The sequence below is a fragment of the Bubalus bubalis genome, chromosome 2 (assembly GCF_019923935.1).
Source record: "Bubalus bubalis isolate 160015118507 breed Murrah chromosome 2, NDDB_SH_1, whole genome shotgun sequence".
Lineage (NCBI taxonomy): Eukaryota > Metazoa > Chordata > Mammalia > Artiodactyla > Bovidae > Bubalus > Bubalus bubalis.
In genome coordinates this window covers 186,986,792-187,001,951 of record NC_059158.1, presented here as the reverse complement: position 1 = coordinate 187,001,951, position 15,160 = coordinate 186,986,792, and the positions used below count along the sequence as shown (strand labels likewise).

At 62.7% G+C, this 15,160-nt stretch overlaps 1 protein-coding gene across 14 annotated transcripts in view; it reads left to right on the top strand.

Moving 5' to 3' along the window:
• The window catches only part of ARHGEF10L (Rho guanine nucleotide exchange factor 10 like), a 170,607-nt gene that overhangs the window by 133,857 nt on the left and 21,590 nt on the right, over window positions 1-15,160 (top strand). For all 14 annotated transcript variants that reach the window (XM_044938210.2, XM_044938204.2, XM_044938213.2 and 11 more), the window contains 2 exons: window positions 1,200-1,354; window positions 7,583-7,731. In XM_044938210.2, coding sequence (XP_044794145.2) covers window positions 1,200-1,354; window positions 7,583-7,731 — 304 coding nt within the window. The remainder of the gene's footprint in view (window positions 1-1,199; window positions 1,355-7,582; window positions 7,732-15,160) is intronic.

The following is a 15,160-nucleotide window of genomic DNA, read 5'->3' as shown; positions in this document are numbered from 1 at the left end:
GGACGTGGGCCACGTGAAGACTTCAGCTCCCTTTGCTGTCATTGGCCGTGTCCACCCGTCTGTGGCCTCAGCTGGCCTTGCAGGGCAGGTGAGGGTGCGGAGTGTGCCCAGGGTATGAGACCTGCTGGCAGAGGGCGCTCCCCCCTTGTAAGACCTGCCTGGAGCTGGTGAGTCAGCAAACACTTCCGTGCAGCAGGGGCCGCCCCTGGCAGAGCCTGGCCTGCTGGAAGGCCCAGCCATGTGGATGGAGGGTGAATATTCACCCCGTTAACTGGACTGGGAACACGGTTGGAAGAGGACCCTGGGATGGGCTGCAGCCCCGCACCCTCGTGCCCGCGTGGCTCCTCGCACCTGCCGCAGGGTCCGGGGATGTTACGCACACCTGCTGTGTGCTGCTCCTGGGCCGGGAGCGCGAGCCTCGCGCTGGCCCGTTTCCCGCGCAGCAGCCGGGGGAGGAGCCGGGGTTCTAAGTATACTTGGAACCAACTTGGAGGCGCTAGAGCTTCATGCCGTCCAGGTCTGGGTTCACGGAACCCAGGGGCCTGGTGAACGCTTTTTGCTTTTAATGAGATCAAACTACATAAAGTTTATCATTTTAGCCGTTAAAAATCACGCAGTTCAGAGGTTTCCAGTACATTCATGATGCGTGGCCATCACCCTTACTTATTTCTATAACATTCTCGTCACATCCCCCAGAACCTCTGCATCACCTCACATTCCCTGCCCCAGCCCCTGGGAACCACTCATCTGTGCCCATCCATTGGTCTGGATTTGTCTCTTCTGCTCACTTCATCCAAACGGGCTCACCCAGTGTGTGGCCTTTTGTGCCTGGCCTCTCTCGTTCCCCCTAACGTTTTCAAGCTTCATCCAGGCAGTCCACACGCTGGGGCTTTGTTCCTTGGTATGGCCGTGAGGTAAGCATCACGGCCCTATTTTTCAGAGAGGACTGAGGCTCAGTGGTCCAGGCCAGCCAGCTGGAGGGGGACAGTCAGCTGGATTTGCCCTCAGATGTGACCCTGAGAACCGTTCTCCCAGCCCCCCGCTGTGCTGTGTCCAGAGCCCCCTGTTTTCCGTGGCTCCGCCCCCTAAAGCCCGCCCATGGAGAAGTCTGAGCGATGGCCTGGTCTGGTGGAGGTGGGGGCTGGAGCCCTTTCGCCAGAAGGGCGGGGGGCTGAGTGAGTCCCCGCCTCTCCCTGCAGCGTCCTGCTTTACAGCAGCGTGGATACGGGCACCCAGTGCCTGGCGGCCTGCCGGAGCCCAGGCCTGCAGCCCGTGCTCTGCCTGCGACACAGCCCCTTCCACCTGTTGGCCGGCCTGCAGGATGGCACCCTCGCCGCGTACCCTCGGACCAGCGGTAAGGATGTGGTGCTGGGGATTCTGGGAGCTGCCCTGGGCCCCGACCAAGAGTCAGATCCAGGACCAGAGAAGCTGTGGGAGGCAGACCAAGGAGGCAGCTCAGCAGAGTCCGGGAATCAAGGTGCTAGAGAGGCTGGAGGTCCCTCATCCACATCGGGGTCCCCAAAGGGACGGGGCGCTCCCTGTCGTATGGACAGCTCAGCCCATAGGCAGGAGACTCTGCTGCATAGGAAGCGAGTCTCTGGGCTCAGAGAGACCTGGCTTCACGTCTGGGCTCTGCCCTGATGACTGCAGTGTCCGTGGCGAGCAGCTGCTCCTCCGTGCCTCGGTTTCCTCATCTGTAAAACGGGGATAATGGCAACACGCGCTGCTCATAGGTACAGGTGGGGTAAGCATTCCAGTGAAGGCCAAGCATAGCGCCCAGCACGGTTGGTGCCCAGTGGGGTCAGGCGCTGTGGCCTCCACTGTTTGATCGAGGTGTCAGTGGCACAGACGATGACGTCCGGAGGGAAGGTGGACAGCGTTTGAGCTGCTGTGCTCCAGGACAGGATCAAGTGGTGCGGTCTTTTAATTCTCACCACGACCCTCAAGAATGACCTCCTCCTTATGGATACTGATGCTGAGATGCAGGAAGGGATATGGAGTGCTATGGTCCCCGTCCTTCGTGGCTTATTCAGCTCCCAGTCCAAGGACAAGAGCAGGAGTGGAGGGAAGCGGGTCCAAGACCAGCACCCCTGGAGGCTGCTGTGCCTCAGCCTCAGCCTTCCTGCTCCGCCACCCCCCTCTGCCCTGCCTCTGATTGCTGCGTCTTCACAGCCTGCTGCAGCTTATAAGCAGATATTTGTACTGAGCTTTTTTTTTTGCCACTTGGCACTGTGTTGGTATTTTAAATTAGCTTTTGATAACGCATTTATAGTTTTTAATTAAAGGGGGTAGAGGGAGGCGGGGCGATCCCTCTCCCCATCAGATACACCGTGTGTGTGAATGTCAGTCCAGGCTCAGATCTTCGGCAATCTACACCAGAACTTCTGGGGAGATGGCCACCCTCTGGCTCCCGTGGGAGTCTGGGAGCCCAGCCCGGCCTGCTCTGCACCCCCCAGCCCCCAGATGGGCTGCCTCGGGCCCTTTCCCTCTTGGCTCCTGACTCTTCAGTTTGGGAGTGCGGGTTGGGAGGAGGTGGGCAGGGTGTATCTGTGTGCCGGGGCTTCCATGACCAAGTACCGCAGACTGAGTGGTTTCGGCAGTCTAATTTACTGACTGCTATTCTGGAGACTGGAAGTCTGAGAGCAGGGTGTTGGCAGGGCTGTGCTCTCCCCGGAAGGTGCTGGGGAAGGGTCTGTTCCAGGCCTCTCTCCCAGTTTCAGGGGGGTCCTTGGCTTGTGGCAGCATAACCCCCATCTTCACGTGGGGCTCTCTTTGGGGAGCCTGTGTCCAGAGAACCCCTTGGACTCAGAGCCCCACCCTCCTCCAGCATGACCTCATCTTAACCAGTTCCATCAGCACCCCTACCAGCAAACAAGGTCGTGTGCTGGGTGCTAGGGGTTGAGGCATGAATAAATGAATTTGGGGGACACAATTCAACCCACCGAGGGTTGGGGTCTAATCACTGACTTTCTGCCTGGCGTTGCTCAGATCCATAAGAGCCACTGGGGACCGTGGACCCAACACCCTCGTTTCTGGAGTCCCATGGGTGAGCCAAGACCTGAACCTCAGTGTCCTCCCAGGACTGGAGTCCTCCAAGTTTCAGGGGGCTTTGGCTGCTCTGGGCAGAGTGGGGTGCTGTCTGGCCTGGAGGAGGAAGTCGAGGTGCGCTGGCAGCCGTCCTGCCTTCAGACATCTGTCCCCCAGATGTTTACCAAGCACCCACTAGGCCCCGTGGATGTGGTAGCCAGCAAACCGGCCGTGAGCCCACCCGCACAGCTTACAGAGGGAGACGAGACAGGTCTACAGATGGGTCGAGCGAGCAGGCAGGAAGCTGACGGTTGTACGCGGTGCTGCTGGTCCTAACGGGAGCTGCAGGGTGTCGGGGGAGGGCCTGGCCCTCAGTGCCCAGGGTGGGACCCCGAAGCCGAGACTGAGGAGAAGCATCCAGCAGCTGTGAGATGGCTGTGAGGATTCTAGGGTCACCGGGCCACCTGGAGCCCTGGGCTGTCAGAGCTGGGGGGCCTCAGAGTCCAAGCAGTGTGGCCGTGGCAGTGTCTGCTGCCCTCAGGATCTCTGCTTATCGGCGTTCATTCCTTCCTTCCTTCACTCACTCACTCAGCAAGTACGCGTTCATGAGGTGCCAGGTGGGCCCGCCCCGTCCATCCTGAGTTCGGGCACAGCTGCCTGGATGCCCTCTGTGCATTCCCTGCACTCCCGGCCCGTCTCTGAGCAGAGACAGGGACTTGACCAGGCCTGGTGGGGCTGCAGGACTGTCCCTGGTTAGCCGCTGGGGACGGGAGCCACAGTTGACCGTCGGAGGAGCCAGAAGACGGGACGGGTGAGGGGTGGGCTGAGGGGTCAGGCTGTCGGGATCGGGTCCCACTGTGAGAGACTGGACCTGCTGCTGCTTCTCCTCTCGGGGCCTTGATTTCCTCACGTGTAAAGTGGGCGCATATTCCACCCCTACTCACAGGGTGGCTGTGAGCGCCAGGGGCAGCCAGTCAGAGGCGCATGTCACGGAGCTCGGGGATGGACGCATGCCTCTCCATCCCAACATCGTCATTACTGTCCCGACCACTCCCCCGGTGTTGGCCGCCCCTGGGCTCCCTCGGCCTCAGTGACTGTCTCGACCACTCTCGGGGTGTCAGCTGCCCCTGGGCTCCCTCGGCCTCAGTGACTGTCTCGACCACTTTCGGGGTGTCAGCTGCCCCTTGGGCTCCCCTGGGCCTCAGTGACTTTCTCTTTGTGTCCTCCCTTCTGGCCTCAGACCCCCAAGGATCCTGTTGGGCTTTCTGCCCTGTAGCCCGCGGCGGGGGGCACCTGCCTCTCGGAGGTACCTCTGCTGTGACAGGCCTTGGTCTCCGGAGGTTCACCCAGCGTGCGCGGGTCCAGGCCCAGATGAACAGGCTGTCACGCCGGGCGGGTGTGACTTTGGAGGTGTGGGTGCCTGTTCTGGAATTGTGTACGGACAGCCGCTGGAGGGCAGGGAGAGCGAGGAGGGATGGGCACCCCCACAGGCTTGGGGTGGGCAGGGTGCTTGCCCTGCCCAGAGCGCCCACTGATCCTGACTGAATTCTTAGGCTTGCAGCCTGTGGAGGCTGGCAAGATTCTTAGAGCCCAGAACTCCGGGGTGAGAGGTGATCTGCTTGTGGCATCTGTCACCCTGTTGACCACCAGGGGTGAAAGTGAAGGGGAAAGTTGCTGAGTTGTGTCCGACTCTTTGCAACCCCACGGGCTTCTCCAGGCCAGAACACTGGAGTGGGGAGCCTTTCCCTTCTCTAGGGGATCTTTCCAACCCAGGGATCAAACCCAGGTCTCCCACATTGCAGGTGGATTCTTTACCAGCTGAGCCACCAGGGAAGCCCCAGAGAACTGAGACAAATCCAGGGAGGCACCAGGGTTGATTCAGCTGAATTCCATCCCCTTGGGGGGCAGGTGGGAAAACGGAGTCCCAGCAAGGGAAAGCCTCTTGTTCAGGGACCTACCATGGGCCCCTGAATCAAGGAATTCCTGTCTTGTGTTCTTTTTGATATAATGATGTTGGTGTTATTAAATTTTTTTTTCTTTTTAGAAGCATTTTTAATTGGAGGATTAATTAATTGGAAGCTTTACAATGTTGTGTTGGTTTCTGCCAGGCAACACGTGAATCAGCTGTAAATATACGTGTGCCTCCTCCCTCTCGAACCTCCCTGGCGTTGTTACATTTTAGCCATTAATCATTCTGTCCTGAAGCCAGGTCTCTTAGGAGACACCCAGCAAGTGGAAGCGTGGGCAGGACACGTGTGACCCTCAAGGGTATCAGACACTCCCCCCTACCCCAGGCAGGCACTGTCCCGGGAGGGCAGAGGGCACGAGGGCTCGGGGCCGTAGCTGCTCCCAGGGCAGGGCTCGCGTGTCCGCTGTGGGGCGTGGTGCCCGCGTCCCTGACCGCTGCCTTCCTAACCGGCCCGAGTGGCGGGCGTTCCAGCTCTGGCCGCTGGGGGGGCGCTCGGAGCCCGGCTTTCTGTGGCTCTGGTTTCCTGGGGTGGGGTCATGGTCTGCTGTGGCGGCCCGGCTGCCTGTGGTCACTCTTCCCTCCTGGACTCCAGCCCTGGGCCCGGAGGTCTTTGGAAACTCTTGGAACCTGAGAGAGCAGCCGGGAATGGGGGCCAGGGTCAGCTGAGTTGCAGCCCTGGCTGGCCGGCACACCCCCGCCTGGGGGGCTGTGCACACGTCCCGGGCTCCCCAGGCCCCTGCCGTCGCGTGCGTCCAGGGGGGTCCGCACGCTTGCGCAGGCGGCCGCCTCGAGGCAAGGGACAGCCGACGCCCAGAGCTGACGCGCGCCGGCCCTGCCCAGCCGGGTGATCTGGTCTGGTTCTTTCAGCCCTGCGCCTCGCTTTTCTCAGTGGTAAAACAGGGAAAAGAACAGAATCTTGCACCCAGGCTGGTGGGAGGTAAGGAAACAGTTCATGGAAAGAGTGCCCGGCACGCTCACGAATAACAGAACGTGGCAACCGCTGTCCGCGCTTTCCCTGTGCTAAACACGCCCGTTTCCTTTGAGCCCGGCCGCGTCTGCGAGGCGTGGGCGTGCTCATCACGCCTGCTTTACAGCCCAGGAAGCTGAGGTTCCCAGTGGCCGCGGCGCCTGTCCAGGGACGTGCAGAGGTTGAGAGGCTGCAGCCAGGACTCCGGCCCAGCCTGCTTCCCGCGTTCAGGGCTGGGAAGAACCGGACGTGTGTTGATTGGGCAGGGTTGATGGGGGTGTGTGTGTCTGCGTGTGTGTGTTTCCTAACTCAGTTGAGCTAGGAATCTTCTAAGTTTAAGGGGGGCTGAAGGGGAGAGGAGGACCCGTTTAACGGAAGGGGAGGATGTGGTGGGGGTGGAATCTGCTCTGCCGCCCAGGGGCTCCTCTGTGGACAGTGGTGCCCGTCACGCCACCCAGCAGCTGCCTCGGAGGGCGGCCTGTGCCAGGGTTACCGTGCACCCCTTCCAGGGACCCTGTGGAGGAGGGTTGGGGGGGCCGGCCCTGGCACCCAGCCCAGGCTCCTTCCTCCCTCCACCGCCCGCCCCTCAGGGGTGGGCCCTACTTCCTGCTCAACCCTCCTGGCCCACCTGGCACCCTGGCAGGACAGGACAGCCACGGGGGCTCTGTGTGACATCAGGTGTGACTTCAGAGAAAATCCCGTCTCCGTGGACTCTGCTTGCAGCTCAGGGGAAACCCTTGGTCTGTTTCTGGGTGAGCTGAGCATCCCTGGGGTGGGCAGGGGACAGCGTCCTTCCACGCTGGGCCAGGTCCCTTCATCTGCCCATCTTCAGGGATCATGGGCTGAGGGCCGATGGCCTGTGGGGACTTCCTCCTTCCGCACCTGGGGTGGTGGCATCTCTGGGGGAGGAAGGTCATCGGAGATCTCGGTAGAGGTGATACAGTGCCTTGGGGTGGGCGAGAAGGTCTGTGAGAAGGCAGGACGGTCTCAGCAGATTACGGTGTCTGAAAAGTCCTCAGAGACAGTCTTGTTGGCGGCGCCCTCTGCGTTCTCCAGATGGGGAGACTGAGGCCTTGAGGAGGGGAGAGAGGCTCTCGAGGTCCGTAGTGGGCCGCTGGCCGGACGTGGCCCATCGTGTCATGCTGCCTGCTCGTGTGGTAGCTGTTGATTAACATTTTGGTCGCGCCGGCCACTGGCCACTGGGGGTTTTCTTGAGGGCAGGGTGTGTGTCTGATTTATTTCTGCTTCTGCAGCCCTGAGCACGGGGCCTGGCATGGAGTCGGTGCAGACTCGGCGTGCGTGTGGGGTGAAAGCAGAGGACAGAGGAGAGAAGGAGAGAGGAGTGGAGAGCACTGCAGATGGGAGCAGGGGCTGGGGGGCAGAGCCGGGGCTGGGAGGAGCCTGGAGCCGGGTTGGGAGCAGGGGCTGGGGGGCCTGGCCGGGGCCGGGAGGAGCCTGGAGCTGGGCTGGGAGCAGGGGCTGGGCGGGCAGGGCCGGGGCCGGGAGGAGCCTGGAGCCGGGTTCGACCCCCCAGGGGCCTGGTTTCTGAGGGCTGGGGGGCCCCAACCTGTCTGCTGCCCCCCACCCCCTGCTGACCTGCCGGCTTCCTCTCCCTGCAGGAAGCGTCCCCTGGGACCTGGAGAGCCCGCCCATGTGCCTGCCTGTGGGGCCGGGGCCCGTCCGCGCCCTGCTGAGCCTGGAGGAGGCCGTGTGGGCCAGCTGTGGGCCCCGGGTCACCGTCCTGGACGCCACCAGCTTGCAGACTCAGGTACCGGCCCTGCCTTGCGGCTCGTGGCCCCAGGGGCCGTCTCCCAGCGTCCCCTCTGCTGACCCCTCTCACACCCGGCCAAGCGCTGCCCCTGGGGGCGTCTCGGGGTCGTCAGGGTTTCCTGGGCTGCACGGGGGGCCGGGATCCCCGCGGGGCCGCCCCCTGCCCCCTTCGACATGCTCCCTCAGGGCTGCCGAGAGGGGAAGGGTCCCCTGAGGGCTCCCTGGGCAGTGGGTTCGCTCCTCCGTCGTGTCTGCTGCTTCCCGGGGAGGTGGGCCTGGGGTCCCTGTGCCCCCAGGGATAGCCTGGACCCGGCTGTGCTGAGGGAGCAGCTGGTGCGGATGCTGGCACTCGGGGCGCCGGGCTCTTTAGCCAGTGTGGACCCCACGGGGAAGGGGTGCTCGGCCAGCACCGGGGTCCTGCCTCATCCCGCCATGAGCGCTGCTGATCCTCGGCCGCTGCGATGCGGGCCACGTCTGGGGGTCCTTCCTGCCTCAGCCAGGACCCTCTCCTGTCACTGACCAGCAGCCATGCCCAGCCCCTTCGCCACAGCCCAGGCTCCACCCTGCGTGGTGTTCTGGTGGCGACCCCTGTTGCTTGATTTGCTTGGGTTCCCAGCTTGGCCTCCAGGCTGGGGGGAGCCTGAGCCTGACCCGGCTGCGTGCCTTCCTGCCAGGACCATCTTTCCTCGCCCACTTGGTCCTGCCTCAGCTTACTCAGCAGCTAGGCAGTCTGGGCTGGATCCCGCATGACAGGTCCTGGTTTGGCAGGTGGAGACCCTGAGCCCAGGGAGCTGAGGGTGAGCCCCGAGACCCGGGGTTGAACCTCAGGGTCCCTGTGCTAACTCACCGTCTCTGTTGAAGCTTGAGGTTCAGCCTTTGCATCTGTGCCTTCCCGGCTCAGCCTCCCGGTCCTGGGCCCTCATCTTCTGGGGCCTTGGGGCCTTGTCTGTGAGCCCAGGTTTTCCTGCCCTTTCCCTGGGGTCCCTTCGCCTCTGTGTGAGGTGATGCTCGGGAGCCCCAGTCCTGGCCAGGGAGATGTTTGGTCAGCCCCTTCAGGGCGCTGGAAAGGGAGGTGGGGTGGGCTCTGCCCGCAGCAGCTTGGACAGCGGCGAGGGTTTGGGTCTGGAGCAGCTGTTAGGTTTTGAGAAGCGGGTGGGGGCTCACGGTGAAACCTGGCCTCCCCCCTCATCCCCACCACTTAGGCTTACACCGTGGCACCGGGGACCTTTGACCTCACTGCTGGGCCGGGCTCTGGTGGGGGAGGCCAGGGAGGGGCCCATCGGGAGGACACTGTGTTGGCCCTTCTCTGCGTCTGGATTTCCTGGTCCTCCTTCTCCCTGGCAAATGGGTGGGCACGGGGGGCCCTGACTAGCTGCAGCCCAGACCCCCTTCCCAGCCCTGCCCTGTCACTGCCTTCAGGGGCCTCTCACCTCCTCGGCCTTCTGGGAGAAAGATGACCAAGGGAGGTGGCTCCCCGGGGCAGCCGGGGTCACTGATGGGCCTGGGTCTCAAGGCATTTGGGAGGAAGAAGGATGAGTGCCCCCTGCATCCCCCCAAGCAGACCCCTGGCCAGGCCCAGTGTCTTCCCGGGTTTTTCCTGGGCTTGGGGACATGGCAACCCACTCCAGTGTTCTTGCCTGGAAAATCCCAGGTACGGGGGAGCCTGGTGGGCTACCATCTCTGGGGTTGCACAGAGTTGGACACGACTGAAGCGACCTAGCAGCAGCAGCAGCAGCAGCAGGGGCCCTACTCAGGGCAGTGGTGGATGGGCCTTGTTAGTGTTGTAACCGCCTAACTGGCCTCCTTCCTGCCGGGTGTGTGGTCTTTTGGGGAAGTCGAGCTGCTCCTTTGGAGTTGCTGGTGTTGGTGGGGGGTATGTGTGCATCGCGGGTCTGCCATCCCCTTGCTTCGCTGGCTGGAAGGCCCCCTTCTGCCGACAGCCGTCCCAGGAGCTTGAGACAGATGGACGAAGGGAAAGACAGGGCCCAGGCATGACCCTGCCCGCCCTCACCCGATCCCACCCCTCACCAGCGGCCGCACCGTCCTGCCCAGGCTTGCAGCCCAGCTCCGGCCCCACCGTCCCCAGGGTGGAGGGGCCACAAGGCTCCAGCGCGAGGCTGCCATGATTTAAGATTAGTTTGGACCACCCACTCTTAGAAGGGGGATCAGTGTGGCCCTTGCCCTGCTCTGCCTGCACCGGGGGGGCATCGGGCGGGCCCTGGGTCGGGGGAGGCAGACCCTGGGTGGGGGGAGGCGGAATGGAGGAAGGGGCGGCTGAGGAGGCCCTGCAGCAGGGCGAGAGGGGCCTGGAAATGGAAAAGTTTGTGCGGGCACGGGCGGGTGGTTCGCCTTCAGCACACGCCATCCTCCGCATAGTAACGAGGAGACCGCCACGCATATTTAATAGGGCCTCGCTCCGCCACCGGCTCGGAGAAGAGGAGGCCGGCCCACCTCCGCGCTGGGCTCTGGAACGGCCTTCTGGCTGCTGCTAGTGACCGCCAGACCCAGCCGGGGGCTCCGTGCACCCGGCCAGAGGACTGGCCTCCGGCTGGGCTGCTGTCCAGACTGCCCTGGTCCCCAGGGCTCAGGCACATCCTCAGTGCGGGGCACGCCTCCGTTTAGAGGACTGTTGTGCCAGGCTGTCTCCCAGGACCAGGAGCCCCTGGGGACTGGAGGTCCTCCACTCTAGGGGGCCGGGGAGGGTCCTGGCGGCCCCGGGTGTGGACGCCCGGCTCTGGCCTGATGTGAAGACATGGGGGTTCATTTAGAACTGTGTCAACACGAAGGTGCTTTCTGCAGTTTCTCCACCACCAGGAAGTAAAATAATAACCAACACACACTGAGTGCTTAGCGTGGACCCGGCCTGGGGTTAAGCGTTTTACACATCTTAGCCCACTTAACCCTCAAACCACCCTGTGAGGTGAGTACTTTAATTATTCATACTTTACCGATAAGTGAACAGAGGCCTGGAGAGGGTCAGTGATCGCCCAGAGTCACTCAGCCAGGAGGAGGCCGAGGTGGGATGGGAGCCCGGGCGTCCACCTCTGAGCCTGCTCTGAAGTCCCGGGTTGGCGCGGGGGCAGAGGGGCGGTCTCCGGGGCCACACCGTCCGCCACAGTCTCTGTCGCGTGTAACTCTCGGGCAGTGTCATCCGTTTAAGTACCGCTTTGGCCAAAAAGTTCGTTTGGGTTTTTCTGTAACCTCTTAACCTCCACCAGTGTGTCTTCTGGGCTAACGACATGCCCTGTTCCTTTCCTGGCGTCTGTCTGGCTCCTGCAGCAGGTACTCTGAGTCAATGGTCCTGGAGGATGGATAGGAGGTGTCCTGCCCGGCAGGCGTTAGCGCAGAGAGAGGGCTGGAGGGGTGGGCTGGAGGGAGACCTCGTCTCAGCTCTTCAGGAGCTCGGAGCAGGCCTGGGATGGTCAATGCCAGCCCAGGGAGGGCAGGCTGGTCGGGGGCAGGCCCAGGATGGTCAACGCCGGTCCAGGGAGAGGAGGCCCAGGATGGTCGATGCCGCCCAGGGAGGGCAGACCCGGGATGGTCAATGCTGGCCAGGGAGGGCAGGCCCGTGGGGGCAGGCCCAGGCCCTGTGGGCTCCCAGGGGAGGAGAGAGGGCTTCCAGAGCAGGGAGGAGGGTTTGGAGCAGGGAAGGTCTAGGCGGGGCAGGTGAGCAGGCCTGATGGAGACGGGGGCTTGGGGGCGGGGAGGGGCAGGCCAGCTGTGTGGGTGGGGGGCTCCTGGGAGCGGCCCTGAGCTGCCGTTCCCATTAGGCCCGCTGGCCTCGCAGCTGCCCCGACCCTGCGGATTGTGTGGCGTGGCGCCCAGCCTGTCTGCATTGGCCGCTCACCCCCAAACTGCTTGTTCAGCCCCTTGATCCCCGCGGAGGCCGTGGCGAGGCCTGTTAAATAATAATGTAGCTCACCAGGGCCTGTGTCAACACCGCATCCTCCGTGTTCATTATCTCGATTGCCACCTTCAAAGTCTAATCCAGTCGTCTGGAGTTCATTTTAACTGATCGCTGGAGGGGACGCAGGTCTGTGGGATGACTGTTGCATCTTAATTAAAAAAAAAAAAGAATCAGGACAGGAGGCCTGAAGCTTGTGGGGCACTCTCTGCCCAGCTGGCGTGGTCGGGGCACCGGGGCAGGGTGGGGGTCTCCCTCACCCGGCTCGGCTCGGGGGAAGGTGGCAGTCGCGTTGGGCGGGGGTGCCGGCAAAGGGGCTGAGCTGGGTGGGTTTCCTGCTGGGCCCCTTGTACCGAGGGGGATGCCCACTGGAAGGCGGGGTCTCTGGCCTCTGCTCCAGGCCCCGCTGGCCCCTCTGCCGCCCTCTGAACGTGCCAGGCTCCCTCCCCATGCAGGCCTCTGCCTCTGCTCTTGCCCTGCCTGGAGCAGGAACGCTGTGCCCGCGGGCTGTCCCTCGGGCGGCTCCTTACAGTCCCCCAGCCTTGGCTCGGCAGCCAGCTCCTGGGTGGGCCCTGCCCGACCTCCACCCCTGCCGGGGTCTGCACACATCAGCAGCTTCGCTGTCCCCAGAGGATTGGTCACCGTCTGCAGTTGTGTCCAGACGGCTGTTGTCTCTCTGCACCCACCTGGCTGTAAAGAGATGAGAGCAGGGAGGGGCCTGGCCTTTTTTTTGTTTTGTTGGCAGGATCTTGGTTCCCTGACCAGGGATCAAACCCAGGCCTGCTGCACTGGGAGCGCAGAGTCCTTCCTAGGCACTGGCCTGGGGGACGGCCCACGGCCCATCTTGTCCACCAGAGCTTCCCAGGGCCACGTGTGCGCCAGCCTCTCGGTCAGTGCTGCTGGGCGTTTGCAAAACCGCCCCCCAACCCAGGGCGGGTCAGGAGGGCAGCTGCCCACTGCTTTACATGTTCTTTTGGGGCCAAATGTTGAAAATCTGGGTGGGAGGCAGCTTGGGGCTCTGGGGCCAGCTGGGAAAGCGGCCCGGGAGGAGTTGGCCTCGGAGGCCGCAGACCAGGGAGGGAGGTCACAGTGGAAGAGGCAGGAAGGGGCCCAGGGAAGGGACGGGGCAGAGGGTCTGGAGGCGGGCAGGGGCGGGTCCCGCTCAACAGCGGCCACCAGCGCAGGGCAGAGGGGCTCGGCAGCGGCACGGCTGTGCTCCCCCGGCCCGCCCCCTGCCAGCCTTGGCTGCTCCCCTTCTTCCCAGTCCCTCCTGGGTGCCGCTGCAGCAAAACAGGCCTGGGGTCGAGGCTCCCCCGGCCCTGCCTGGAAAGTGCCGGAACGCAGGGCGCCCGGATGGGCCCCGGGCCTGGCTCCCGGCCCACAGGGCTCTCGTGAGAATTGATGGGGGCAGCCGTCTCCCATTAGGCTCCGACCCCACCGCCCCCCAGAAGCTTGTCTGGACGGCCTCCTCCCCCCCTTTCATGGGCACTGGGTCACACCTCATGACTTGCAGCCGCAGCCCCTCTGCTCCACAGCGCCTGACTTTTGGGGGACGGTTAGTGGGAGCTTAACCGGATGGAGACCCCGTGGGAAGGACCACTCCTGGTCGGCCCCCACAGCCCCCACCGTGTTCCTGGGGCTGGGAGCAGGCTGATGCATGCTCGGTGAAGGGTTGTGAAGACAGCAGGCATTTCTTTTCCTTTCCTTTTTTTTTTTTTAAACTTTTTTTGGCCTTGCCACGTGGCTTGTGGGATCTTCCCCAGCGGGGGTTCCCTAACCCTAACCCTAACCCCCTGCATCGGAAGCACATGGTCTGAGCCACTGGATGCCAGGGAGCCCAGGCAGAGGGCGTCTCGCTTAGGGCGGTGCGCTCCATCTGGGGCGGGTCGGCGGCCAGCTGCAGGGCTCCGCTCTGGCCACGGAAGGCGCCTCCCCACGGGCGTGCTGTCCGGGGGCCCAGCGCTGCCTGTCCGTCTGCCTCCCTGGCACCTGAGTGCTGGCTGCTGATACCAAGGCACGCCAGCAAAGAAACTCCTCTGCTTCCTGGACACAGCGCCCACCAGACTTCCCCCTGCGCATCCCCACACCCACCGCCTTCCCCACCCTTGGTTTTCACGTTTAGTGCCCAAACTTAGTTTGCATGTATTAGCTGTTGTAAATCTATCATAACAGTGTGACGTGGCATGAATAATGCATCGCTGGGCTGTATTAGTTTTCTGTCTCCTATCTTATTTATGACATGAAACGGGTGGGAATTTGCAAAAGCAAAATTCAGGCGCAGGGCTTTTTGGGTAATGGTATGCAAATCGGCGTGAGGGGTGGAAAGATTCACTAAGCCCGCAGGTGTCCAGGGGCCTCCGAGGCCCGGAGCCCTGGTGTTTAGGCTGCTCAGGCTTTTGGGTCCGGGGTCCTGTTACTCTATGGAGTTGTCTCAGTTCACCAGTTTTAATTATTATTTTTTTTAATGTGTCTGTTGTCGTTTATCGTTGTCATCCTGTTCTTTTTGCTTTAATTAAAAGTTGGCAGGTGAAACTTGAGAAATCGATTTTCTAAAGGTTTTCTAAAGGAAGCCTTCCAAAGGAGTGTGAGTGTTTTCTAGCAGCATGAAGGACTGAGGTTAGATGCTCAGAGGGACTTCCTTTTAGGCCACTTATGGAGGACGGAGTGTGGGCCTGGGCCTGGGGTTCCTTCCTAGGAGGGCGCCGAGGGGTCGAAAGGGGCTCCCGGCCGTGGTCACGGCCTCTGCCCTCACGTCTGGGGCTGTGGGGACCCACCTCGAGGATGCTGGGCGGGGCTCGGGGGGCTTAGGGCCGGGGTCTAGCTCCCCTTCTTCTCACCAAGATTGCAGGGCTTTCTTCTAACAGTCGGTCTCCCCTTGTCCTGAAAGATGTAGGTTGAGGGAAGGATTTCATGGTTTAAAAAAAAGTAGTTTGACGCCGTTGGCCGAGGGAACAGGTTCCAGGAATCCATGGAGGGAGAAAGGGGAGACGGTGCAGGGAAGGCAGGGTGGGGCGGGGTGATGGTGGGAGTACAGCCTGGGGGACTGAGGCGGGAGGCAGGGGATGGCAGTGGGCTGGAGGGCAGTTCTCTGCCCCCCGAGCCCTGTCCCCCCGCGTCTCGGGCTGTCAGAGGCTGTCCCCCTGCACGTAGCTCTTCCGCGTCCCCCGCCCCGAGGTTAGTCTCCCCCGAGCCCTGTCCCCCCGCCCCCGAGGTTACTCTCCCCCCGAGCCCTGCTGCAGAATTAGGGGGGGAGACACCATAGGACCTGTTGTCCAATGCCCTGGGATTTGGCGAAGACACAGTGCGCCGTGGATGGAGCCACGGGATGCCAGGCCTCGGGCTGGGCCTCAGCACAGTGGAGACTGGACGCTCAGGCACGAGGGATCACTCGGGGAGAGGGTTGGGCTGGTGCCCAGTGTTGAGGGTGAACACGGTCGGTCATGTGATGGCCTTAGCAAGCCTGGCCGCAGGGCTGGGGGAGGATCTGCCCAGTGGGAACCTCGAGAGGTATTGCCTGCTGCCC